Source organism: Aquarana catesbeiana, linkage group LG05 (assembly GCF_042186555.1).
Source record: "Aquarana catesbeiana isolate 2022-GZ linkage group LG05, ASM4218655v1, whole genome shotgun sequence".
Lineage (NCBI taxonomy): Eukaryota > Metazoa > Chordata > Amphibia > Anura > Ranidae > Aquarana > Aquarana catesbeiana.
In genome coordinates this window covers 96728550-96753673 of record NC_133328.1, presented here as the reverse complement: position 1 = coordinate 96753673, position 25124 = coordinate 96728550, and the positions used below count along the sequence as shown (strand labels likewise).

Genomic DNA, 25124 nt, shown 5'->3' with positions numbered 1-25124 from the left:
AAAGTGAGGAGGTTCTCCCCATCAGGAACCATGTGAAAGCAGAAGGGGTGGAGTGGCAGCATATGGATAGGATGGGTGGAGTGAGGCAACCTCTCTACCCCTTTACTGTTATTTATGAGCAAAAGTGTTTTTGTAAACACCCAACCAACTTTTCATTTCACCTACAGCACTAATTTTGAGAGGGGGGGGGGGGTTATTCCATCAGTACAGTTATTTTGTACAAAGTTTAACTATACAAATATCAGTTACAAGCACGCTTTGCTAGGTTTTACATAATCCCTTTCACTGCACAGGGAAAAAAAAAAATTTAAATATGGTGTAAAAATGTAAAATACACATAGGGAAATAATGGGGGCACAGTATTGGTCGACACCACAGAAGAAATATATGTAGGGGTATTTCAAATGATTGCAAAATGAGCAAATTGACCAGGCAGTGTGAAAAGCAAATAGAATTCTAGGATGCAACACTAGAGGGTTCACCAACAGAAGGAAGGAGGTCCTGATTACCCTGTATAGATCTTTAGTGAGATCTCATTTAGAATACTGTCCAGTTCTGGAGACCTCACTTACAGAAAGAGATACAAGTTCAAAGATAGGGAAAAAAAAAAAGTTGAGGGATAAAACCGAGAGTGACTTCAGGAACTTAAAGTGGAGCTCCACCCAAAAATGGAACTTCCGCTTTAAGGGAGGTAACCCCCTGCCACATTTGGTATGTCTTTTTTTTTGGGGGGGGGGGGGGGGGCCCAGCTTCCACTTCCTCCCAGCGCACCGGAAGGGAGATTACCTCTCCCCCCCTCCCTCTCAGCAATCTGGGACATGCCGGGCGCCCAGTTATAATGCCGGCGCCACAGAGGGGAGGGCTTTGTGCCACTGCATCGCTGGACCCTGGGACAGGTAAGTGTCCCTTTATTCAAAGTCAGCAGCTGCTGCCTTTTTTTTTTTTAAGCAGAACTCCGCTTTAATATGTACAGTCTGGAGGAAAAGGACAGGTGAGACATGACTGAAACCTTTAAATACATCAGCGGGGTGAAGGTTCAGGAGGGCAGTTTTCTCAACCAAAATAAAGAACACAGACATGACCTAAAAAAACAGGAGAAAAGTTCAAACTAAAAAATTTGAGAAAGCATTTTTTCTTTAACCAAGACTGAAATATTTAGCAACAGCCAATACATGCAAAACTCACCTTTTAATGGAGGTGACTGAATATACAAGTATATATCCATTAATATCTATGGAGTAAGTCTGAGGGAATATTGAAAATTCATCCTATAAAAGAATGAGATCCACACATCAGACTCACGACAACAACAACCTCCTGCTCCCATAGGAACTAAATTTTATAGTAGTGAGCACAGGTAAAATAATTCTGTGAACAGGGCAGACATTGACAATCTTTGTTTGCATGGAGATATCTGCAGTGGACAACTTGCACTCAAGGCAGTTTCATATAGGCCTATGTGTATAGCAAACATGTACACATTGAGTACTGTATCCCATGCAAGCTCAACATTAAGTAAAATTTTAGCCTCAACCTAACTGGTCTTAAATCCACTCAGCCCAGCATGACAGCTAGCATGGTCAGAGGAGTTAAACAATGAGCGTTTGTTTCATTTACATGGGATCTGTGGGGGTTAGAGTTAAACTCTGGCAGCGGCTAAGACACCATGTACAGTCTGGTCCTAGGATCTAAGGCAGCCATTCTCGAATCCTTGAAAATGTTTTGGTCTAGGGGGATTCCCTTTCAAGACCAATTAGAGGGTCAGTGGGAGGAATGCTCCTTAGTGGTGCAAAAATGGGAAAGACATGGGAGAGATATGGAGGCTGCACACCCCGAAACAAAAAAAAAAAAAAAAGTGAGTGATCCAGGAAGGCTCTGTGGTTCTGCCCGTTTCCCCCAAGGGAGAAGGACCCAGCAACAGAAGGGCTTACAAGGAGCCAAACTCTGGACACCCTGAGAGGCAGAAGAAGCAACACCTGCGGCAAAATCCCCATGCAACAATTTTATATTAGATAAGGAAAAGTAATATAATTAGGTTAAAATGTGCCTAGTAAATTATATATGAATATTGGTGTGTATGCTCACTGTCAACGTTATTATATAGACTCATTTCAAAAATAATAAAATGAGAATTGATGAATAGTTATATAGGCAGTGATTGTATATGAATTAGGGGATATACGAATCTATTTATGTTGCTTCTGCGTTTAGCAGATACTTATGTACGGTCTAAGCCAAGTACAGAATTCAATCATAGCAGATCAATTATCTAATATATTATTGTGGTATAGGAATTTTGATGCAGGTGTCGCTTCTTCTGCCTCTGAGGGTGACCAGAGTTTGGCTCCTTGTAAGCCCTTCTCCCTCGGGGGAAACAGGCAGAACCACAAAGCCTCCCGGATCATTCACCTGTTTTTTTTTTTCTTAGAAATATGCCAGCTACGAGATCACCCATTCCATTCTCAAGTGGTAAATGTACCACTACCATGGATAATTGTTTTGGTGCATAACTTAATATGAAAAATTTGAGATTTTCAAATGCATCTTTTTAGAGCAAATCATCCCTCTGAAGACCATAATTGCACAGGTCGAAACATGTCAGGCTCTCTACATAGTAAAACATTAAACAATGGAATACTGTGTATAATTGTATTTGCATCACTGTACCATGTAATATGTAATGTATCCTATAGCTGGTATCTATACATTTTAATTGTAACATGACATTTTAATTTTTCTAAAAGAATGTTTATACGCATTTCATCGTGGACCTGGTTATACTGCTGCTAAAAACCCCTTTAGGGGAATCTTTTTTGTTCATTAATGGTGGTCTGTGCGAAGACTGTCCCTGCATCCGTCTTTACGATGTCAGAGGACCTTAGAGCAGCCTCTCCCCCCCCCCCCCCCCCCCCCCCCCCCCATCAGCTTTGGTGTTTCTTTAGCCGAGGGCCAGCGCACACCGGTGCAATGCCAGACATTGCATGTGATACACAGCGCACCGCTGTGCAGATCACATGCGATGTGGACTCAGCCATACAAACCATATGGCTGAACTCACATCATATTCGGCCCAAACTTATGCAGGACCCTTTGTCCGCACCAGAATCAGACCGCATTCTCTAACACCCTAGAAAATAAAATGTTGTTGCAATAATTTGTCATACTGTATTTGTGCAGCGGTCTTATAAGCGCACTTTTTTCCCCAAAAAAAAAAAGTAAAGTTAGCCCAATTTGTTTTTAATATTGTGAAAGATAATGTTATGCCGAGTAAATTGAAACCCAATATATCATGCTTCAAAATTGCATCTGCTTGTGGAATGGCGACAAACTTACCCTTAAAAATCTCCATAGGCGAGGTTTCAAACAAAACAAAAAAAAAAACCTACAGGTTGCATGTTTTGTTACAGGAGGAGGTCTAAGGCTAGAATTAATGCGCTCGCTCTACCGATTTTGGCAATACCTCACATGTGTGGTTTGAACAGTTTTCACGCACTGCTCACATGTCTGTTCGCTTCTGCACGCAAAGCTGGGCAGAACGGGGTGCGTTTTTTTTTTATTATTGCACCTTAGTGTGAATGAGATCTGATGTCTTTTTGACCTTCGATCTCATATTTAAAGGAGGTCCTGCCAGGCTTTTCTATTACGTTTACATTCCTTGTAATAGGAATAAAAGTGGCATTTTTTGGTGTCACTTTTATTCCCATTACTGAAGGAGGATACCGGGGTTATGGTAGCTAGCTGCTGCCATAACGATATCCCTGTTCAAAGTGCCGACGTTGGATGTAGTAAAAGCATTCGACAGTCTAGAATGGGAATATGTTTGGAGAGTATTAAAAGAATATGGTTTCGGTCCCTCGTTTATCAAATGGGTTAAAGTATTGTACAATGAACCATTTGCAAAAGTAAAAGTCAATAATGATTATTCGACCAGGTTCAAATTAGAGAGGGGATCAAGGCAGGGATGCCCTTTGTCTCCCATGATTTTTGCCCTAGCCATGGAGCCATTAGCTACAACAGTAAGGCAAGACAGGAAAATAGTGGGATTCCAGAGGGAGGATGGTGAGGAGTGGATCGCATTGTATGCGGACGACGTCCTCATATTCATGGGAGACACTGAGGGATCCCTGAGACAAGTAATGGATATATTCTCGGGGTTCGGGAAAATCTCGGGATTGTCTATAAACTGGGGAAAATCAGTTTTATTGCCATTAGACCCCACTAGTGCAGATACCCCTCCAAATAGTAGGTTAGAAATAACAGTGTTAACAAAATATCTAGGTATTAAGATAACCAAGGATCCAGAGAGTTACCTAGATAATAATTTAACCCCATTGTTAAAGAAATTTAAAAGCAAGATTGAAATATGGAAGGGCCTCCCGTTAACAGCGGGGAGGTGTAATTTAATTAAAATGTTATGGCTCCCCCAATTACTGTATATAATGCAGAACTCACCAATATGGATAAGCAGGAAATGGTTTGACAAAATAGAAACAATATTTAGAGACCTTATATGGAAAGGGGGATCTCCCAGGATAAGATTGCAGACCCTACAACTCCCCTCGCGGGAAGGGGGGATGGCAGTACCGCATCCACGTAGTTATTTTCTGGCAGCTCAGCTGCAACACTTGGGGAAAAATAGCAATGAGAGTTTGACGATTACGGGAGCCCCCCACAGGACCGTGATAGAGACATTGGAGGCGGACTCCTTTATACATAAAACCCCTACGGTTAAATTAATAAAAAAAAGTTTGGAGTTCCGTTAAAGTACTGTTGGGAATGAATGGTCGGCTCAAATGCACTCCTCTGTGGAATAATAAGAACTTACAAGAACTAAAAGAAATAGGAAAAATTAAAATATGGGAAAAAAGGGGAATAAAGAAACTAGTTCAGTTATATAATCAGTCTTCGCTAAAACCCTTTTCCGTATTGAAAGAAGAATTCGATATACCAGATAGTTCATTATATAACTACATACAAGTTAAACATGCCCTTAAGGCACAGTTTGGGGACCAGGGTCCCTCCTGGAATGAGTCCTGCGTGCTTCAGAAACTGGGCGACCAGGAGGGCCACTGTGGGTCCATAGCTGAATTATACCCACATATCTGTAAAAATAGTATAGAGACCCCGGGAAAACTTAAAAGTAGAGGTAAATGGGAGAGAGAGTTGGGTGCGTTTACAGACGGGCAGTGGAGGGAGATACTAGTGGGGGGGACATCGGGTGTCGGTTTCCCCTGCCCAAAAGATGTCGCATCTAATGTTGCTCCATAGGACGTATTACACCCCTAAAAGTTTATTCGAATTTGGGAGGAGAATGGATGCCAAATGTCCTAGATGTCAAGAGGGGGACTTGTTGCATATGCTATGGAAGTGTCCGAAATTATTCCGGTACTGGTCAGAGATTGTAGAAACCCTCAATAAGGTCCTCTCCTTAGAACTTAAAATGGACCCGAAATTATGTATTTTAGGAGTAGGAGAGAGTATGGATATAGGAATCTGCAAAACTACAATAGTTCAGAGATGTCTCTTTCAGGCAAGAAAGTTAATTGCTCAAAGATGGCAGGCAAGTACCCCCCCACGGAAAGATGAATGGATTAAAATGGTGATTGAAACAATGTGGAAGGAAAAGGCAGTATATATAAGGAGGAACCTAAAAGCATTTAAAATACTTTGGAGACCCTGGCTGGAGGAAGTGGGATACCCGCTATAGTGAAATATAGAGACATTGCCCTTACGAATAGGAAAGTTAATATGTGTTGGAATGAGGTGAACGGGATGGGGTGGGTAGGGGGGAGGAGAAAAGGGGTATTGAGGGGAGGGGGAGGGGTAAGGGAAGGGAAGAGATAATGTTATAAGGGAAAGAAGGGAAAGGGGAGGGGAGGGGGAGTGGAGAAAAGGCAAAGAAATAGAGCACTTTGGATACGAGGTTCTTATGTACATCTAGGAGTGGTGTCTTGTCTATTAGTATTATGTTACTGTAAGAATATTGTATATTGAGTTGTATTTTGTATGAATATAAAGACGTTTAAAGATAAAAAAAAAAAGTGCCGACGTTAATTGGCGTGAGCTGGTCCAGAAATAGTAAAAGAGGAACTGCAGTCTGCTCGCATAATTTGTAATAAAAACATCTTTGCCATTCTGAAGCTTCCCTCCAAATTATATATCCTGTAAAATTCTTTTGAAGTATATCACGGGACACAGAGCCATAGTAATTACTATGTGGGTTATAGTCCACCTTCAGGTGCTGGACACTGGCACACCCTAAACAGGAAGTTGCCTCCCTATACAACTCCCTCCCATACCGGGAGCATCTCAGTTTTGTAGCAAAGCAATAAAAGTGTATACTAGAAAGAGGGGCAGGACCTCTGTGTCCCGGGATGTACTGCAAAAGAAAAGGAAGTTACAGGTAAGCCGCTAGTAGCCATAGTAATTACCATGTGGGATGTCCCAGAGCAATGTCAACTGAGGGGAGGGAGACAACAAAAGTAGGGCACCATGAGATCAGAGGACTTATACTTCTGCCTGCATTACACTGCACCTAAAAAGGCAACATCCTCATGTCTTTTTACATCCACCTGATAGAATCTGGTAAATGTATGGATTGAAGATCAAGTTGCGGCCTTGCAGATTTGAGCCATGTAGGCTTGGTGTTGCACTGCCCACAAAGCACTAACAGCCCTAGAGGAGTGCATTTTGATGAGAGGGTAGAAACTACCTGCTTAAAACTATAAGCTAGAACGATTACTTGTCAAATCCATTTAGAATAGTAGATTTCCATGCTGCCTGTCCTCTTTTAGGACCTTCAGGCAATACGAACATTTCCGAATCTGAGCAGTCGCCTTTAAATAGACTGACTGCTCTCACCACATTAAGAGAATGTAGTGATTTTACTTTCATAGAACAGGGTTCTGGGTTGGTATGGTTACCAGAAAAAAAAAAAAAAAAAAATTGTCAAAAAGACCAAAGGGATGGGGGTGACCTAACCGGGAGATTAAAAAGGAGGTCAAAAAAAAAAAAAAAAAAAAAAAAAAAAAAAAAAAAAAAAAATTATATATAAATGTATATATTAGCCAGCAGCTACAAATACTGCAGCTGCTGACTTTCAATATATGGACACTTACCTGTCCAGGGAGCCTGCGATTCTGAAGCCGATCCACTCCTGCCGCCGCCATCCTCAGTAAGGGAATAAGGAAGTGAGGCCGTGCGGCTTCACTTCCTGGTTCCCTACTGTGCATGCGCGAGTCGCGCTGCGCATCCTCTCAGGTCCCTGCTGTGTTCTGGGACTTGTGTGTCTCCCAGACTACAGCAGGGGAGGACTGGGTAGGCGCTGGAAGTGGCATAGATCACCGCAAGTGCCGCGTGATCTATGCCAGGAAGTGGGAGTAAATACCTGTATTAGACAGGTATCTGCTCCCTCCTCCCCCCTGAAAGGTGCCAAATGTGACACCGGAGGGGGGGGGGGATCCAAAAAGTTCAATTTTTGGGTGGAACTCCACTTTAAGCCGTGTTACCCCCTGAATAAAGTTACGAACCAAAGAATGCAAACAATTGGTCGTTGAAATAATACCAATAAGGCCGAGACCTGTCCATAGAAAGCACTTAAGGCCAGCTTTATTTCTCACCCCATCTGCAGAAAGCCCTACCTTTGACCCATTTCCTGGGGTGCAACCCCTGGTTTCACACCAGGAGATATATGCTTCCCAGACTCCATAATATATAATTATGGAGGCCAGCTGCATTAACCAAGATAGAAACCACTGAACCTGACAGCAGGTGTGGGTTTCAACTGCCAAACCATTAAAATTAGTGTTTGTAAAGTAGGATGAACCTTGCGAAAGAAGGTCTGGCCGTGATGGTAGGGTCCATGGGTTCCCTACTGTCATCTTTACGATCTCTGCATACCAAGATTTCCTGGGCCCCACAAGAATCACTGACTTCCCTTCCTGCGAAGAAGTCGTGGACGCAGGCAGAATAGGAGGGAATGCATAAATCAGTGAGAACCATTTCCACTGGAACAGCAAGGCATCTGTTCCGCATGCAAGCGGATCCTTTGTTTGACAAAGTTGTCGCTCTTTGTTGAACCTGGACATAAACAGATCTATGTCTGGGATCCCCATCTTTGACAGGAAGATATCGGGGCGAAGGAACCATTCTCCCGGGAACAACTGCTGGCGACTCAAGTAGTCTGCCTGCCAATTTTCTATTCCTAGAATGAAGACTGCCGATAGGATATGATTCGCCTTTCTCTGGGCCGCACAACTTCTTGTGCCCCCTTGGTGATTAATATAGGCCATTGCTGTGGCATAGTCTGATTGAATCCTGGCAGGACAATACTGTAAACTGAACGTTCAGGCCCTCAGAACCAAGTGCTCCGAGATTCTAGAATGGGCTAGGCCATTTCTGTTCTGGGTCACTTCCATGTTAACTGAAGGAAGGATTTTCCCCTGTGCAGATTTTAGGATATTAACCATAAACTGAGTCTGGCGTACCCAGCCTACAGCACCTGGTATTTCCAGGTGGTCCATCCGGGTACTAACCAGGCCCGACCCTGCTTAGCCTCCAAGATCAGACGAGGTCGGGCGCTTTCAGGGTGATGTGGCCGTACGCTTTGGAGTCAGATACATTGGGAATCTAGAGCTTAAACCCCTTTGTTCCAAGCCGATAGGATACAGTTTTGCAGCAGTCTCAAATGAAACTGAGCATAAGGACTGGCCACCATCTTTCCCAACAACCTCATGCAAAGTTGAATAGAAGAAGAATTTATCTTGCTTCGACCACCTAAACCAGTTCCTTTATGGCACTGATCTTTGCCTGGGGCAAGAATACCCTTTTCTGGGTGTACCTATGATCAGACCCAAGTATTTTAACCTTCATAGTTTTAAAGATGTCTCCTAGGTTGAGAATCCGACCTAGATATTCCAGGTAGTTGAATGTGCTGACCATACTTTGGTCTAAGCAGGCTACCGACTGGACTATCAAGAACAGATCGTCCAGGTAAACCATAATAGTTATACCTTGGGCCAGGGACGTTGCTAGGTCTACAAAAGATCTGGGGCTAGAGCCCATAGTAAAGAAAGTAAAGAAAGTAAAGAAAGTAAAGAAAGTAAAGAAAGTAAAGAAAGTAAAGAAAGTAAAGAAAGTAAAGAAAGTAATACGCTTGGGCAAGCATACACATGTATATACAGTAATATGCGTGTGTATATGTCCCCAGAGAGCCTCCTCCTTACATCAGGGTCCTCAGAGAGCCTCCCCCTTTCGTGAGGGTACCCAGAGGGCCCCCCCCCTTACATCAGTGCCCCCAGAGAGCCCCCCCTCTTACATTAGGGTCCCCAGAGAGTCTCCCCTCCCCTTGGGGACCCCTGCAGAGACTCGGGGCTATTGGCCCCAGATGCGGGGCTATAGCCCCAAAAGCCACCCCCTAGCGACACCCCTGCCTTGGGCCCTTAATCTGGCTAGAAGAGGGGCCAAAACCTTTGTAAACACTCAAGGTGCAGTAGCTAGCCCGGAAAGCAGAGCTACGCACTGAAAAATGAAGATTTTGTGGTTATACTCAGGAACTGAATTTAGATTTTTTTTTGAGATCCAGAATCTCTATTTGGATTTAACCAAACCCCAACCTCTGCCCTTACATGGGGGCCACCATGATCACTTTTTGGTCCAATGCTTGAGAGAAAAACTTCTCTGGATCCTTAGGAACCTTTGATCTGAAAACAAGGAGACAGGAACTCTTGGAACTAGTTTGTACCTTTGAGCTATTGAGGAAGTCCCCCATGTCTTGACACTCTTCCTGCCAGATCCTTGAGAGCTGCAAAAGAATTCCCCCTATTGAGTGAGCGGGGGCACCTCATAAGGAGGCTTCAGTATCTTGTCAAGACTGCTTTTTTCCCTGGGGTTGACCCTGAGGATTGCCCTGTGAACCTGGTGGCGGCAGCCATTGTGACTGCCTGGAGGCCAATGCCCCTGGCACAGCAGGAGCTTTAAAACGAAAATACATTTACTCCTTTTCTTAATGGCAAAAGGGGTAGTTTCCCCCCCACTAGAATTTCTTTGGATGCATTATCCAAAACATCCCCAAATAGTTGTTTCACCGCAAAAAAGGAAGACTAGCCAGGAGCTTCTGCATGGTGCTTAGTGAAGGGCACAAGGCCTGAAGGATAGAATTTCTCATAGCAACTATTGCAAACAAAAAACTGCCAGATCCTGGGCCTGCTGAGCAGGATAACCTTGAACACCTGTTTTAACTTGTCTCTCAATGATTAAGCAATTACTGTCAGCGCAGGCTGAGACACTCATCTATCAGAGAAAAGTGTTATTTTTTTTAATAGGAATTTTAACTTTTTATCCGTTGGATCCCTGAGCATTGTCTGCTGGACAAGTCAAACTCTTATTCACAGAGGATATAGCAGCGTTAATTGCTGATATACCCTCCTTAGTGAATTTCCTCCACCATAGGATAAAGTGTGAACACTTTAGGAGTTCACACCCAGTTAAAGTGGGAGTCCAGCGACACTTTTTTTTAGGTCATTGAGACACTTTGCTAACCCCAAAATTATACTCAGTTTGGGTGTAATATTTCTGCCTCTGTCTGTTTTCGTACTGAAGAATAACTTAAAAAATGTGATGCTGGCTGTTTCCATCTTGCTTGTGGGCATGTGAAGCCCACAAGCATTGATTTCCTGGATGTGGTGAATGCTGTTCATTCACAGCTTGTTCACGTGCATGATCATTGTTCCCGCACTGAATCTTGGGAAGCCTGACACTAAGCTCCCAGGGGACAGTGCGGCGCCGGGGAAAGGCAATAAACACGCCTACTCCCATGGGAGGGGAGACAGGAAGTGCCACAATAAAGTACAATATAAAAGGTAATTACAGCGATAAAAAAAAGTTCATGTGGCATTTGAACATCTATGCAATTAACTGAAGGGGGTAAGATTAAGTTAAAAATTTGAGTGGAACCCCGCTTTAAGGCTACATACATGTGGAGCAGACCATTCAGCAAGAAATTGCACTACCAATCTTAAGACTGAAACAGCTGATTCTCCTGCATTTGACAGCTCAGAAGAGGAATCAGCCTCACCAGTCACCTGAGGGAATTTAATCTTCTCCTGCCCCTAGTTCCTCAGTTTGAGGGTCCTGGGTAATGGAAGAGAACCTGTTGCCTTTTGACTAACACTGGGATGCGATTAAAGTTGCTAAAGTTTTTTTTTTTTTAAACCCATCATGGCTGAGGAAAAAAAGATTTTTAGTAAAATAAACAGGGGCTGCAGTGTCGAACAGTTGCAAACATTTCATGGTCCCGATACTCACTCTGACCAGCTTCCTCCCCTGAGAGGGGGTGGCTATTTGTAGAGAAGAGTAGGCTTTACAGATCTTGGAGGGAGACCCTTTTAGCTCTTTTGGGGGGTGTTTCAACCCCTCCTTCTGACCTTAGGCCGATGCACAAAGCAGAGTTACTACCAGAAGAAATCGCAACCACTGCTTAAGCAATAGTCCAGCCACTGCTGCTGCCATTAATGCTCAGCCTGATGCAAATAGAAAATGTGTAAAATAGGAAATGCCTATGTTACCAACCTCTTTTATGCTCCTCTTTGCTCTCATGTCTCCGACAATTTTGCAGCCAGCACAAAATTTTTTTTTTTTTTTTTTTTTTTTTTTTTTTTTTTTTTTTTTACACACTGGAGGACGCCAATGCAGCACTAAGCCCTGCCCCCACTGTCGTATAGCACCCCCCCTCTTTTTTTGAAAGAAGAGTTTTCCCGCTTAAGCACGGGCCTCCGATCCAACGGGATCGGCTTGTGAGGGAGGGATAGTGTGGAGGAGACCTGGAAGCTGCCGTCGAGTAGGGGCAGCGAATGAAAGAAAAAAAAAAAAAAAGTAAAAGTCTGCTGCTTCTGTGTGATCTCTGAGCAAAGCATGAGAAGGTACATTCTCCATACAGCCCCCAGTGGTGACACTTAGGCATGGCAACATTTACTTTAAAAGGAGACATTCCACAAGAAAAATAGTAAAAATTCCACTTACCGTTCCCACGCAGGGTTTTCTGTGGTAAAAACAGACCCAATCTTCACCCTTCACGGTGGGTTCCATTAACAAACCTTCAGGAACCGGGGACCCTCAGGGAACCCACAATCCTGGACCTGCAATAGCACCCCACCAGTAAAACTTTATGACCTTAATACCAAAAGTACTGGATCCCGGGGTCCAGCTCTCTAAAAAGAGAAGCTTTTACAAGCAAACCTCGTTTCTTCGGACACGAGGCCCAGGCACCATTCAATTTGGCCTAAAAGACACTTTGAATGGATCCAGCTGAATAGCTAGCCCCAGCAAGGATTGCTCCAGAGAATCAGCACATCTTTACTGGTGACCAACACCTTAGACACTGGCAGAAAAAAAAAAAGTTGACAGAAGCAGATGCAAATGTATGATCTGTTGTCATCTATTTTTCAATAGGAATGCACTGTCCGTTTTCTTCATCCATCACGGATGGATAACAGGCAAAACGGTCTGTATGTGTGAAAGGGGCCTAACAGTTTACAGAAAATAAGCATCTACAGGCAGGTGGTTGTACTACCGGTTCAGAAACCACAGATCTACATTTCAAGGTCACATTTAATGAAGAACACCTAGTACTCACTTGTCCAGCAGTATCGACTAGCTGAAGGTGATACTCTTGTCCATTTATACAGATCAGTTTTGTAAATGCTTAAGAAAAACAAACAAAATACTTATGACTAGCTTTCCTATCACAACCATGAAAACAAAGATACTTTCCTTCAAACAGCATAAAATTTGTGATGGGGGTCATTTACTAAAGGCAAATCCACTTTGCACTACACGTGCACCTGAAAGTACACTTTGAAGTTCAGTCGCTGTAGATCTGAGGGGGTCATGCAAGGAAAATAAAACACAGCATTTTAGCTTGCACATGATTGGATGATAAAATCAGCAAAGCTTCCCCTCAAAGCTACAGCTACTGTACTTTCAGTGCAAAGAGGATTTGCCTTTAGTAAATCAACCCCATGGTGACTGTTTGCTTTAAACAGCTGTGATTTATTACTACCACCAAAATGGTTAATGTTTATTATAGGAGAATGAAAATACTAGACTGTGCACATTGACTGCTGTGATTACAACTGATAGCAAGGGCAAAACGATCAAACATTATGGAAGGACATCCTACAACATGGTGCTAGGAACTGAGAATTTTAAAAAAGGAAACATTTTAAAAAGGGGCAAAAAAGTCATAATATGGGCTGCAACTATGTTGCTCTGTTCTACTTTAAAGACAAGTTCCAGGCAACAGGTGAAGTCAGTCACTGAGCTACTAACGCGATCAAGACTGCAGCTATACCAAACTACCTGCACTGAGCCAGATTTTATGACCACTGACAAGGGATCATGTGATCACTCAATTCCTGGGCTCACAGCAGATATGGGACTGATGCTGCAGTACAGAAGTGAGAAATTTATAAACCCATACTTCTCCCTTAACATTCTAAAAATACTTACTGTTTTCTATAGTCGGGTCATAGGAATCCACAAACTGCCCTTCAACAAACTGAATTGTTAAAGAAGATTTACCTGAGGGGAAAAAAAAAAAAAAAAAAAATTTATATAAAAAAAAAAAAAAAAAAGATGAAATCATAGTGCAGAGAGTAACCCATAAGACATCACAAGCTGTCAACCACCATTTGTAACTATGCACAACTAGTGTAGATTAATATTAAACTGCTGAGAGGACTGCTACTAAAGTGATTGGGGGGAGAAGCGTATACAAGTAAAGCTAAGGAATTAAGACGATGCAAGAAGGAAAGGTGCCATACTCTGAACTGTGCCTATGCGGAATTTGACACTGCTCGAAAGGTTAAAGGAGGCTCTGTGGTGTTAATGCCACTAGATCAGTCAGATAATGCTAGGTCATGAAACTTAAACATCAGACAGAGCTTTATTAACCACTTCAATACCAGGCACTTATACACCTTCCCGCCCAAGCCAATTTTCACCTTTCAGCGCTGTCGCAATTTGAATGCTAATTGTGCGGTCATGCTACACTGTACCCAAACAAATTTTTTATCATTTTGTTCCCACAAATGGAGCTCTTTTTGTGGTATTTGATCACCTCTGGGATTCTTATTTTTTGTGCAAAAAAAAAAAAAAAAAAAAAAAAAAAGTCTGTTAAATTCTTTTGTAAATAAGTAGGTTTTCTTCTTCAGTGGCAGGCACTGATAAGTGGCATTGCTGGGCATCACCGAATTTGTTTTCATAATGCTGCCAGTCAGTGCCCATTGATTGGGCATATGTTGGCACATGTGGATGGCCATCCACATATTATGTGCTTCCCTGGTGGTCTGACGTTGGCATCAGAGGGGGGCTGTGCTGATAAACAATCAGGAGAGCCGCGGATTGTCTCTCCTCGCGTCTGCAAGACGCGAGTGAGGAAAAGCCGATCAACGGCTCTTCCTATTTACATCGTAATCAGCCGTGACTGGACACGGCTGATCACATGGTAAAGAGCCTCTGCCTTTTCGCTCAAAGCTGAAAATGCCCAGTATTGAAGCAGTTAAGCATGCAAGCGTACAGAAAGATTTTACCCCTTTGTTTAGTCTTAAAATTTATACGCTTAACCACTTCAGCCCTGGAAGGATTTGCCCCTTTCTTGACCAGGTCTTTTTGCGATACGGCACTGCGTCACTATAACTGACAACTGCGCAGTCGTGCAACGTTGTACCCAAAAGGTCTGTCCTTCTCCCCCACAAAGCTTTATTTTGGTGGTTTTTTTTTTTTTTTTTTTTAGGTGATCAAAAAGGATAGATATCAATCTGCAATTTTTATCATTGCGGACAGATCGGACACTTGACACTACTTTGGGACCATTGACATTTATAAAGCGATCAGAGCTAAAAATAGCCACCGATTACAGTATAAATGTCACTGGCATGGAAGGGGGTTAACACTAGGGGCAATCAAGGGGTTAACTGTTTCCTGGGTGTGATCTAACTGTAGGGGGGATGGGACTGACTAGGGGAGGAGACCGATCTGTGTTCCTACATCTCGGGTGCCGGGGGGCACGCGCATCTGTAACATGTGGCGGGGGACTGCTGTGACATCTTAAAGGAGCGACGTACAGCTACGGTGATTTGCGCAACCGTGCCAACCTGCCGCAGGGCTAGTGGTTTATTGCATATACAAGTGTAGGTTCTTCGCTGCAGATTTTTGGATTCTGCACTTATGGATCTGAATGCAGTGCATGTTTTACACACCTGTGTGAATGGCTCCATTAACCACTTAAGGACCACCCCACGCAAATACTGCAGCAGGGCGGCCCTCCTGAGCAAAATCACATACCTGTAAGCAATTTCGTGCACAGGGTCTTGGGTGCTCGCGCCGCCAGCAACCTGCTGTGATTGGACACAGCAGGAGCCATTCAGCAGGTCTGGCGAATGTAAACAGAGGGAGATGGAGAAACACTGATCTGTCTTCCTCCAGTTAAACCATCCCCCACAGTTAGAAAGCACTCCCTAGGAGCACACTTAACCCTTTGATTGCCCGATAACCAATTCCCTGCCAGTGTCATTAGTACAGAGAGTTCATTTTTTTTTAAGCATGGGTCACTATTAGTGTCACTGGATCCCAAAAAGTGTCCATGGGGGGGTGGTGAATAAAAATAAAGAATAACTCACCCATAGTTTGTAGACACCCCCATATACACCTAGATTGACAAAGAAATTTGATTTTTATAATTTATTGGTTTTAGCAGGGTACGGCATAACACATCAGCGCAAATGTCAGTAAAAGTAACGCAGTGCCTCATCGCAAAAAGTGGCTTGTCATTTGGGGAGGGAGGAACCTTCCAGGGCTTAAGTGGTTCAAAGCCAATCCAGCGGTGTTCCACAATTAAAACTTGTATATGGAGAGTTTTTTTTACTGCTGGGTGAAGACTTATGCTGACCCAGGTTCACTTTAATCAGAAGCCCATGTCAAATTATGAAACCACCCAAGAACCAGAAATTATGCTCGTTTGGTTAATTTCCTACAATTTCTGTACTTTTATAACCTCCTCATAACGTATAGCTGTGCTGCACTGTTGTCTGTAGTTGACAATGACATGGTAAATGTTCCTGGGCAGGTTGCTTGTACGTTGTTTAAATTGAATAAATCTTAACCACTTAAGGACCAGCCTCGTTTTGGATTTTAGGTGTTTACATGTTTAAAACAGTTTTTTTTGCTAGAAAATTACTTAATATATATGTTTGGGGTTCTAACACCCTAGAGAATAAAATGGTGGTCATTGCAACACTTTTTTGCACCGTATTTGCGCTGCGGTCTTATAAGCGCACTTTTTTTGGAAAAAATAAAAAATAAAAACAGTAAAGTTAGCCCAATTTTTTTATATTGTGAAATATGTTACGCCAAGTAAATTGATACCCAACATGTCACGCTTCAAAATTGTGCCCGCTCGTGGAATAGCGTCAAACTTTTACCCTTAAAAATCTCCATAGGCGACGTTTAAAAAATTCTACAGGTTGCATGTTTTGCGTTACAGAGGAGGTCTAGGGCTAGAATTATTGCTCTCGCTCTACCGGTCACGGTGAGACCTCACGTGTGGTTTGACCACCGTTTTCATATGCGGGCGCTATTCATGTATGCGTTCGCTTCTGCGCGCGAGCTCGTCGGGACAGGGCGCTTTAAAAAAAAAAAAAAAAAAACAACAACATTTTTTTAAACAGTGAAAAAATAAAGTAAAATTAAAAAAAAAAAAAAAAAAAATTTGGATCACTTTTATACCTATTACAAGGAATGTAAACATCCCTTGTAATAGAAAAAAGCATGACAGGTCCTCTTAAATATGAGATCTGGGGTCAAAAAGTCCTCAAATCTCATATTTAGACTAAGAAGCAAAAAAAAAAAAAAAAAAAAAAAAAAGTGCCTTTAAGAGAAGTGGGCGGAGCCGACGTAATGACATCGCTCCGGCCGTCCTATGGTATAGACACGGGTGGGCGCCATCTTGGCCTCACTCGTCACTATACCGAAGCACTGACAGGTCCCGATCTCCTCCGCCGCTACCGACGGCTCCGGTAAGCGGCGGGGTGGCACCTCCCCCGCCGCCAACGGTGATCTTGCGGCGAACCCGCTGCAGAGACCACCATTATCGTGTACAGAAACGCCAGCCCTAAATATGGATACCTCGGTTGTGGCAGCAGCTGCTGCCGTTACCAAGATATCCATCTTTAAAAAAAAAAATGACATATACAGTGGCCGGTCGTTAAGTGGTTAAAGAAAAAAAATAAATCCAACACATCTTTAACTCTGAAAACGGGCAGTTCGTGAAAAACTAGGGTTCACATATACTTCAATATTCTGAACAAGTACATGGGTCAGAAAGTCATTAGTCATCTGCATACTTGGTCCAGATCAGTTTTTCAACCTCAAGCAAGACTGTCAGCATGGTAGTCTGATAACTAGCTTTTAAAAAAAAAAAAAAAAAAAAAAAAAAAAAAGTCTCCAAAATTGAACTGCTGTCTTATAAAAACGTATAGAGACTAAACTTTGAATAAGGCAGTACCCTTTTAGCCTTAAGCCCCTTTTGCATCAGATCCGCCTGTCAGTTTCCAGGCAGATCTGAACGGTCGCTCCATACAGCTCTATGGAGCGTCAGATGTCAGCGGTGACATGTCCGCCGACATCTGATCCGTCCCGCAAAATCCAGATGTCCTATTTTCCATCCGTCTGGCAGATAGGATGAGAACAGATAGGCAGTCCGTAATCATCCGATTCCCCCATGGGGGAGAGCGGACTCTGACAGGTCCGTCCCTGTACAGATCGCAGAGATGGACTTGTCATCTGACGGCTCAGCGGGGATCAACAGAGCGATCCCCGCTGAGCAAGTGGAGTAGTAAAAATGGACAGCTCCATGCGAAAGGGGCCTTAGACTGCACTTCCTGGCAAGAGACTACCTGGGAACCCCTTACTGCTGTCTGAGAACATTCATGGACTGCCAACACCCTCCGACTTCCATGTCACAAGGTGTGGGAGGTTTTACTAAATAAATATAGGGAGATCTTAAATGGATCCACTGCCCTAAGTGTGCAGTCAAGACTACACCATACTAAAGCTAGAGGCTACATGAATGATCCCAACCATGTTACATCAAGTGCATTTAACGTGAACCCACATTAAAAAGTAGGGCCAAAGCTTTAATATCAAGATCCACCTAGATGCCTGACCTGCAGCTGGCTCAGCATGCCACTGAAAGCCTGAGCCATCGGTTCCAATCTGCACAACAGTCTGGAGCTCTAGTAAGTGCTCAAGGGCCAGAGCGCAGAGAGCCGGTGACTAAGTCACCACTGTCTACTCACTCAAGACAGAACTGAGCGATAAGTAGTCTTTGATCGCTCAGTTCTTGATCCAAGAGGCGGCAGGGTACAGATGCAGCATTAGAGCGACGCTGCATCCAGGCGAGCAAGTAGGTTTTCTTCAAACCAATTTTTTTTTTTTTTGGACACAAAAGCAAGACCAAATAGTGTTCAAGGAATTGCAGCTGTTTTTCAGTTACAAAGTCCAGAGCAGTTGTGCATGGCAACAATTCAGCTTCTGTCACTTTCAAAGTGTAATAGAACAAGTTGATGCTAGACCCAACTGCTCTGAATTCAGTCTGCTCCCTTTCCAGTAACCTCTTCATCCTGGGTGTCTGACCGACCAATCGACAGTCCCTGAAATGTTGAGAACCAGTTCACTAGCCTCATAACTCAAGAGCACCACAGTATCAGGCACTCTTGATTGTTGCCATAGGAGGAGGATGCTCCTTATCTCACCAAGTGAAGTTGCCCTCTGCAAGTTATAGCAACAACCGGGTTCATTTATGTATGCTCCCTGAACATCTACACCATTTCCTGGTCAGCAACTCAAAACACTAGAAAGATTGACAAGAATGGCATCCCTGGTGCACACCATTTCAACAAGTTAATAGTGGCAATTAAGTCCATCTTCCAAGTTTTATTTTAAACTCTTGTCGACCATAATACCTATATGCTGCAGCCTGCTTGTGTTTTTTTACCAGGTTTATGGCTAAAGCCATAACCCTGGTATCTATCAGCCGGCAGCTGGCTCTCATGAAAGTGGTCTGAGCGGCTCACTTTCAGAAGTGGAAAGAGGACAGGTTGTTTTCACCAGCACGCCCGAGAAACAATCTGACAGTGCAACAAGCTGGGTCACAGCAGAGTCTGATCGCCTCTATGGCCTTGGAAGACTGGAGCGACATCAAGATGTTACATCCGGTCTAGGGCGGACGCAACCCTTTTAAGCAAATGATAAAAAAAAAAAAAAAAAAATTTGGGGATCTTTTACTTTTAAGTAAAGGAGAGATTAGAGGTCTTTTTGACCTCAGATCTCTATAAAAAGGAGGACCGGTCATGCTTATTTCTATTACAAGGGAGGTTTACATTCCTTGAAATAGGAATAAAAGCGATTTTTAAAAAGTTATTTTCTTAAGTGCCCCCATCCCTCCATGCTCAGAAGCATACGCAAGTCATGTAAACACATGAGGTATCGCCATGAACGTTAGAGCAATAATTCTAGCACTAGAACTCCTAACACTAAACAGGCAACCTATAAAAATGTTTAGCTTTTTACCTAGGGAGATTTAAGTACCGTAGTTTGTCGCCCCTCCACGAGAATGTGCCGTTTTAAAGCGTGACATGGTTTTTTTTTAGCGCAGACCCCAGGGAACAAAATAATGGCAATTGTTGCTCTTTATGCATCACGGTATTTGTGCAAAAACACTTTTTATAACAAAAAAAAATACTGATTTAAAAACAAAAATGCCAAAAAAGGCCTGGTGGTTAAAATGTCTGTTTCCTTAAAAGCAACCTATGGATCCTTAGCAGTATTAGGTCAGCATTTACATACCTCTTTCCAAAACTAAAAAGTAAGAAAGCCCAAAGCACTATGCCTGCCGTTTTACAAGCATTCAGCAATTATTACTGAGGAGATAAACAAATGACTGCTCCTTGTACTGTTCTGCAACCACATCACAACATGAGATCTTCAAGCACCTGTGTGTACCCTTAGGAAGAGATATTTCATTGGTGTGTTGACAGCTGCAATCAAGCATACTGTCATTGCTGCTTAACAAGTTTAGACATTTGTTAAAGACCTTGGGTAATTTTATGAAGAGCTTTTCTGACAGCTGAAAATTGGCTAAGCAGCATAGCGCTTAGACAAAATGTTAAACTAACCAAAAGGAAAAACGTATTTTTTTGTTTTAGAATGAGTGGAGAGGGATTAGAACACTTGAGTTATTAATGAGGTCTGTCCTCGTTAGGGAGATTCTCAATTTGTCCTGCTCATTATCGTCAGCAAAAGTAAGGCCCCTTTCACACCTGAGAGCATCATGTCTAACTTTGTTTTTGAATGGGCCTCTCTGCTCCAAGGAAGCCCATGTACTAAATCTTGGCAGAAAGCCAAAGTGTTTGCTTTTTTTGCCATGATTGTGTCACACCATGTTTGGGGTGCCATTAATAGCATTGCAAATGTGTTACACGTTTTGCCACAATTCTGGAATCCGATTCCACTTCAATCGAAATAGCATAGGTGTGAATGGAGCCTTAAAGAAAACCCCAAATTTTGGGTTGGCATTAGCAGTAAGAGGGGAAATCTAATCAGGAAACTAGATTAAAACTGGTAACTTGTAGACATTTTTAAACGTCGCCTATGGAGATTAAGTGTTAAAGTTTGGCATTCCACAAGTGGGTGCAATTTTGAAGAGTGACATGTTGGATATCAATTTACTCGGTGTAACATCTTTCACAATATAAAGAAAAAAAAAAAAAAAAGAAGATGAAAAAATAAGTTGGTCTAACTTTACAGGTTTTTTTGCTAGAAAATTACTTGGAACCCCCAAACATTATATACTTCAAGACACCCCAGAGAATAAGATAATAAAATGGAGATTGTCACAGCAGTCTTAAACTTTTTTTTTTTTTTTTTTTTTTAAATATGAAGACTGTAAAGTTAGACCAGCTTTTATTATTTTTTCATTTTTTTTTTTTGATAAGAAAACACCCAAACACCCCACACACACAAGAAATCCTATTAATATGTGAACATCTCAGCAGTGGTCTCCGATGCATGTTTTTTACCGAAGGGAACCAAAGCAGAAAGTTACACAAGTGTGCTTTTGTCATCTACTGGATTCTAACTTTAGAAATATCCAGGATGAACTATTGACATTGGAAAAGTCAGCATTGTAATATTTACAAATGTAGAAAATGCCTGTGACCAGCCCGCTCACTACAGTGTCAGTGATGTTTCCAGACTGCAATCAGCATTGTGACCTGAAATGTCAGCTGCCTTTTATGTTAAATTTTACATTGAACTAATGCTTCCTGAGGTTTCATGAGCTATTCCCACAACTGTTATTGTTTTTACACCAGAGTACTATAACATGATTTCCTACTGGCCTGGGTAATCAAGAATTTACAGGCCAATACACTAGTGAAGTCTGCAATACCAACAAGGCCATGAAAACTGCCTACTGAATAACTAGAGGGAACAGCACAGTCCCAGACAACAGCAGACAAATCTACAAGGAGGATGTGCACCCACAATGTGTTTGTATTTAAAGCGGTAGTAAACCTGCTGACTTTTTGTATACACCTGTAAGGTAAAAGGCATAATGAGCTAGTATGCACCGCATACTAGCTCATTATGAAATACTTACCTTAGAACGAGGCATCGGTATCTTACCTGGTCCACGCCAAGGTTGCTGACATGCTGCCTCGGCATGTCTACCGGTATCGCGGCTCCAGCCACGATGTCGTCACTCCTACGCATGCGCGCTGGAGATTTCTTTCCGGCAAGGTCCAGCTTCTGCCAGGCTTGCAGCCAAGAATCCCCTGTGCGCATGCACCGCTGCAGTCAGCGGCTCATTGCAAGGGGAATATCTCCTAAACCGTACAGGTTTAGGAGATTTTTTTTACCTACAGGTAAGCCTTATTATAGGCTTACCTGTAGGTAAAAGTTAACATTTAGACTATACAACCGCTTTAAGCATGCATTTTTATGCACAATGCATTGCCCTTTTATGCAAATGTATTTTCATGTCATCCATTGTAAAGACAGGTTCCAAGGAGGGTTAAAATCTCATCTCTACTTTCAATCACCTGCCAATTACATGCACTCACGTGCTTTGCTTTTTTTTGGATGCAGATGTTTTTAGCGAATGCACTAGTGGGAAACAGACAGGCTTTAATCTACACTAAACCAGGAGTCCAAGCTACGGCCTGTGGGCCACTACAAGATTTTATCGGGTCCACAGATGGGGATTGCCAACCTACCCTGCATACTGATTCTGGTTAAAAATGGGAAGGATTTTTTTTTTGTTGAGAATAAAGATCAAATTTTCAGCGTAACATCTTTCACACACACAAAAAAAAAAACAAAAACAAAAAAAAACACCCGAGAGGCCAACTTTACAGTTTAAATTCATTGAAGTGTATTCCCCCAATAAATTGCCTTTACAAGACCACTGCGCAAATACAGTGGGACATAAAATATTGCAAAGACCATTTTATTATCTAGGGCCTCTGCTAAAAAAAAAAAAAAAACACAACGTTTGGGGTTTCCAAGTAATTATCTAGCAAAAAATTCAAGTTAGACTTACTGGTAACTTGTGTTCCCAAGAGTCTTTCAGGACAGCACAAGAGAGTGACTCCTCCCCTTGCAAACAGGAAACACCTCTTCCACCAAACTTTAAAAGGAGGCTCCTTTCCACACATTGTCAGTAGTATTAGTAGTAGTAGTAGTGAACCTCCGGCCCCAAACGGGAACACATAAATCGAGATATGATTAGTCACAGTATCTATCCATTTATCTACATAATAGGGCGGGATGCAGCTGTCCTGAAAGACTCTTGGAAAACAAGTTACCGGTAAGTCTAACTTGAATTTTCCCTTAACGTCTTTCAGGACAGCACTTTAGAGGATAATAGAGACTAACCCCCCCTGGGGGGGGGGGGGGGGGACCACAGCCTGCAGAACCTTTCTTGCAAAAGCCTGATCTCCTGCTGACAGGAGATCCAGTCTAATGACAGACAAACATTAAGTAGCTTGACCACGTAGCCACCTTACAAATCTGATCTGGGGTGGCACCAGCTCTTTCTGTCCATGTAGTGGCCTGGGCCCTCGTTGAATGAGCCCTAATTCCCAGCGGGGAAGATAAACCCATTTGAGAATAGGCTACAGAAATAGCGGTCTTAAGCCATCTAGCCAATGATCCTTTTGATGCTTGGTGGCCTTTTTTGTTTCCAGAAAAAAATAATAATGAATCTGAAGCTCTAAACCCTATTACTTCCAAATAATGTAATAGGATACACCTTACGTCCAAGCTGTGAAACTGCTCTTCCTTTTTACCCGTAGGGTTAGTACAAAAGGTTGGGAGAGTAATCTCCTGAGACCTGTTACTAAAGCTTGCCACTTGGCAACAGCCCTGGATCTACTTTTAGGACAATCCTATCAGGAAAAACTGACAAAAAAGGCTCTTTTACTAATAGGGCGTGCAGTTCACTAATCCTTCTTGCTGAAGAAATTACGACCAGAAAATTAGTTTTCAAAGTTAAATTCTTTAGGGATATGACCTGTAAAGGCTCAAATGGTTCTTTTGCCAGGGCTTGCAGAACCACTGAGAGATCCCAATTTGGGAAATGCCTCACCGGGACCGGTCTAGACCTGGAAAGTGCTTTGAAAAAAAATCTCATGATCAGAGTCTCTGAAGATAAGGATCTCTCCAGATAAACTCCCAAAGCGGCCACCTGCACTTTAAGAGTGCTGACCGCAAGATCCTTGTCTGCACCTTTCTGCAAAAACTCCAGCACTGAAACTAGGTCTTTAACATCCCTATGTTCTGAATGACAGAAACAAACAGACTTTCCATACTTTGTCGTAAATATCCCTGGTTACCTTTTTCCTACTGGAAAGCAATGTAGTAGTTAAATGTTCTGAAAAGCCTTTGCTTCTCATTAATTGCTCCTCAGATAGCAGGCAGTGAGCTTTAACCTGCCTACATCTGGATGATGCACTGGACCCTGAATCAACAGATCCTGACTGAGCGGAAGATGCCAACATGGTTTGATTGCCAACTGAAGAATCATGGCAAACCAAGCTCTTTGGCCAATGTGGGGTTATCAAAATTGATACCGAGTATTTTTCTCAACACTAGTGGGATTAACCGGAATGGAGGAAAAGCATATCCTAGGCGAAAATCCCACGGATGTGCCAGAGCATCTATCCCCTTAGAGCAGTTGTCTCTCTGAAGGGAGAAAAAATTCGGGAGCTGCGTGTTTTGTCTTGAAGCAAACAGGTCTACCTGCGGAAGGCCCCAAGAACTGGTGATTAATGCAAACACCTCCCTGTTCAGACTCCACTCCGATTCCTGAACTTTGTCAGCTCAGATAATCCGCTACTTCATTTAATGTGCCTTTGAGATGGACTGCGGATAGAGCTAGCAAGTGGTTTTCTGCCCACTCCAGAATCTGACAGTAAGTGAAGAGCTCTGCTTCTTGTACCTCAGTTTGTTCAGGTAGGCTATGGTAGTGGCATTGTCCGACAAAACCTGGACATGGTAACCTATGAGGTTGAGAGAAGAAAGCTAATGCTAGGGCCACCGCTTTTAGCTCTCTCCAATTTGAGGATTTTTGGGCCTCGAACTGGGACCATGTTCCCTGTGCTAAGGCCTGACCCATGTGGGCCCCCCATCCCTGCTAACTGTTGTAACCACTTTTCCAGTCGGAAAAGACCAAACAACACCTCTTTGTAGTACCACATGACTTTTCCACCACCAAAGTGAACGTTTGACTCTGGTGGGGATCTTTATTTTCATATCTAAACTCTGTCCTGTGGTTCCATGCTCTTAGAAGGAACCTCTGGAAAGCCCTGAAATGCAGCCTTGCCCATTGGATGGCTGGCATAGAAGAGGTTAATGTCCCCAGAGTCAACATAACCTTTCGGACTGAAATCAGTTGATTTGTTTGTAGTGTCGTCATTACCCTTTGAACCTTGATCTTTTTCTCTTCTGGGAGAAAAATCTTTTGCTCCACCGAATTTATCATGTAACCCAGAAACAGTACTTGCTGA

At 42.8% G+C, this 25124-nt stretch overlaps 1 protein-coding gene and 1 pseudogene across 1 annotated transcript in view; both read right to left on the bottom strand.

The window, feature by feature from the left end:
• RHEB (Ras homolog, mTORC1 binding) overlaps positions 1-25124 on the bottom strand; it is a 37658-nt gene that overhangs the window by 6909 nt on the left and 5625 nt on the right. The window contains exons 2-4 of the mRNA XM_073629990.1: positions 13507-13578; positions 12632-12699; positions 1186-1268 (exon numbers count right to left, since the gene is read on the bottom strand). Coding sequence (XP_073486091.1) covers positions 1186-1268; positions 12632-12699; positions 13507-13578 — 223 coding nt within the window. The remainder of the gene's footprint in view (positions 1-1185; positions 1269-12631; positions 12700-13506; positions 13579-25124) is intronic.
• Positions 8489-8604, bottom strand: LOC141146351 (5S ribosomal RNA; annotated as a pseudogene).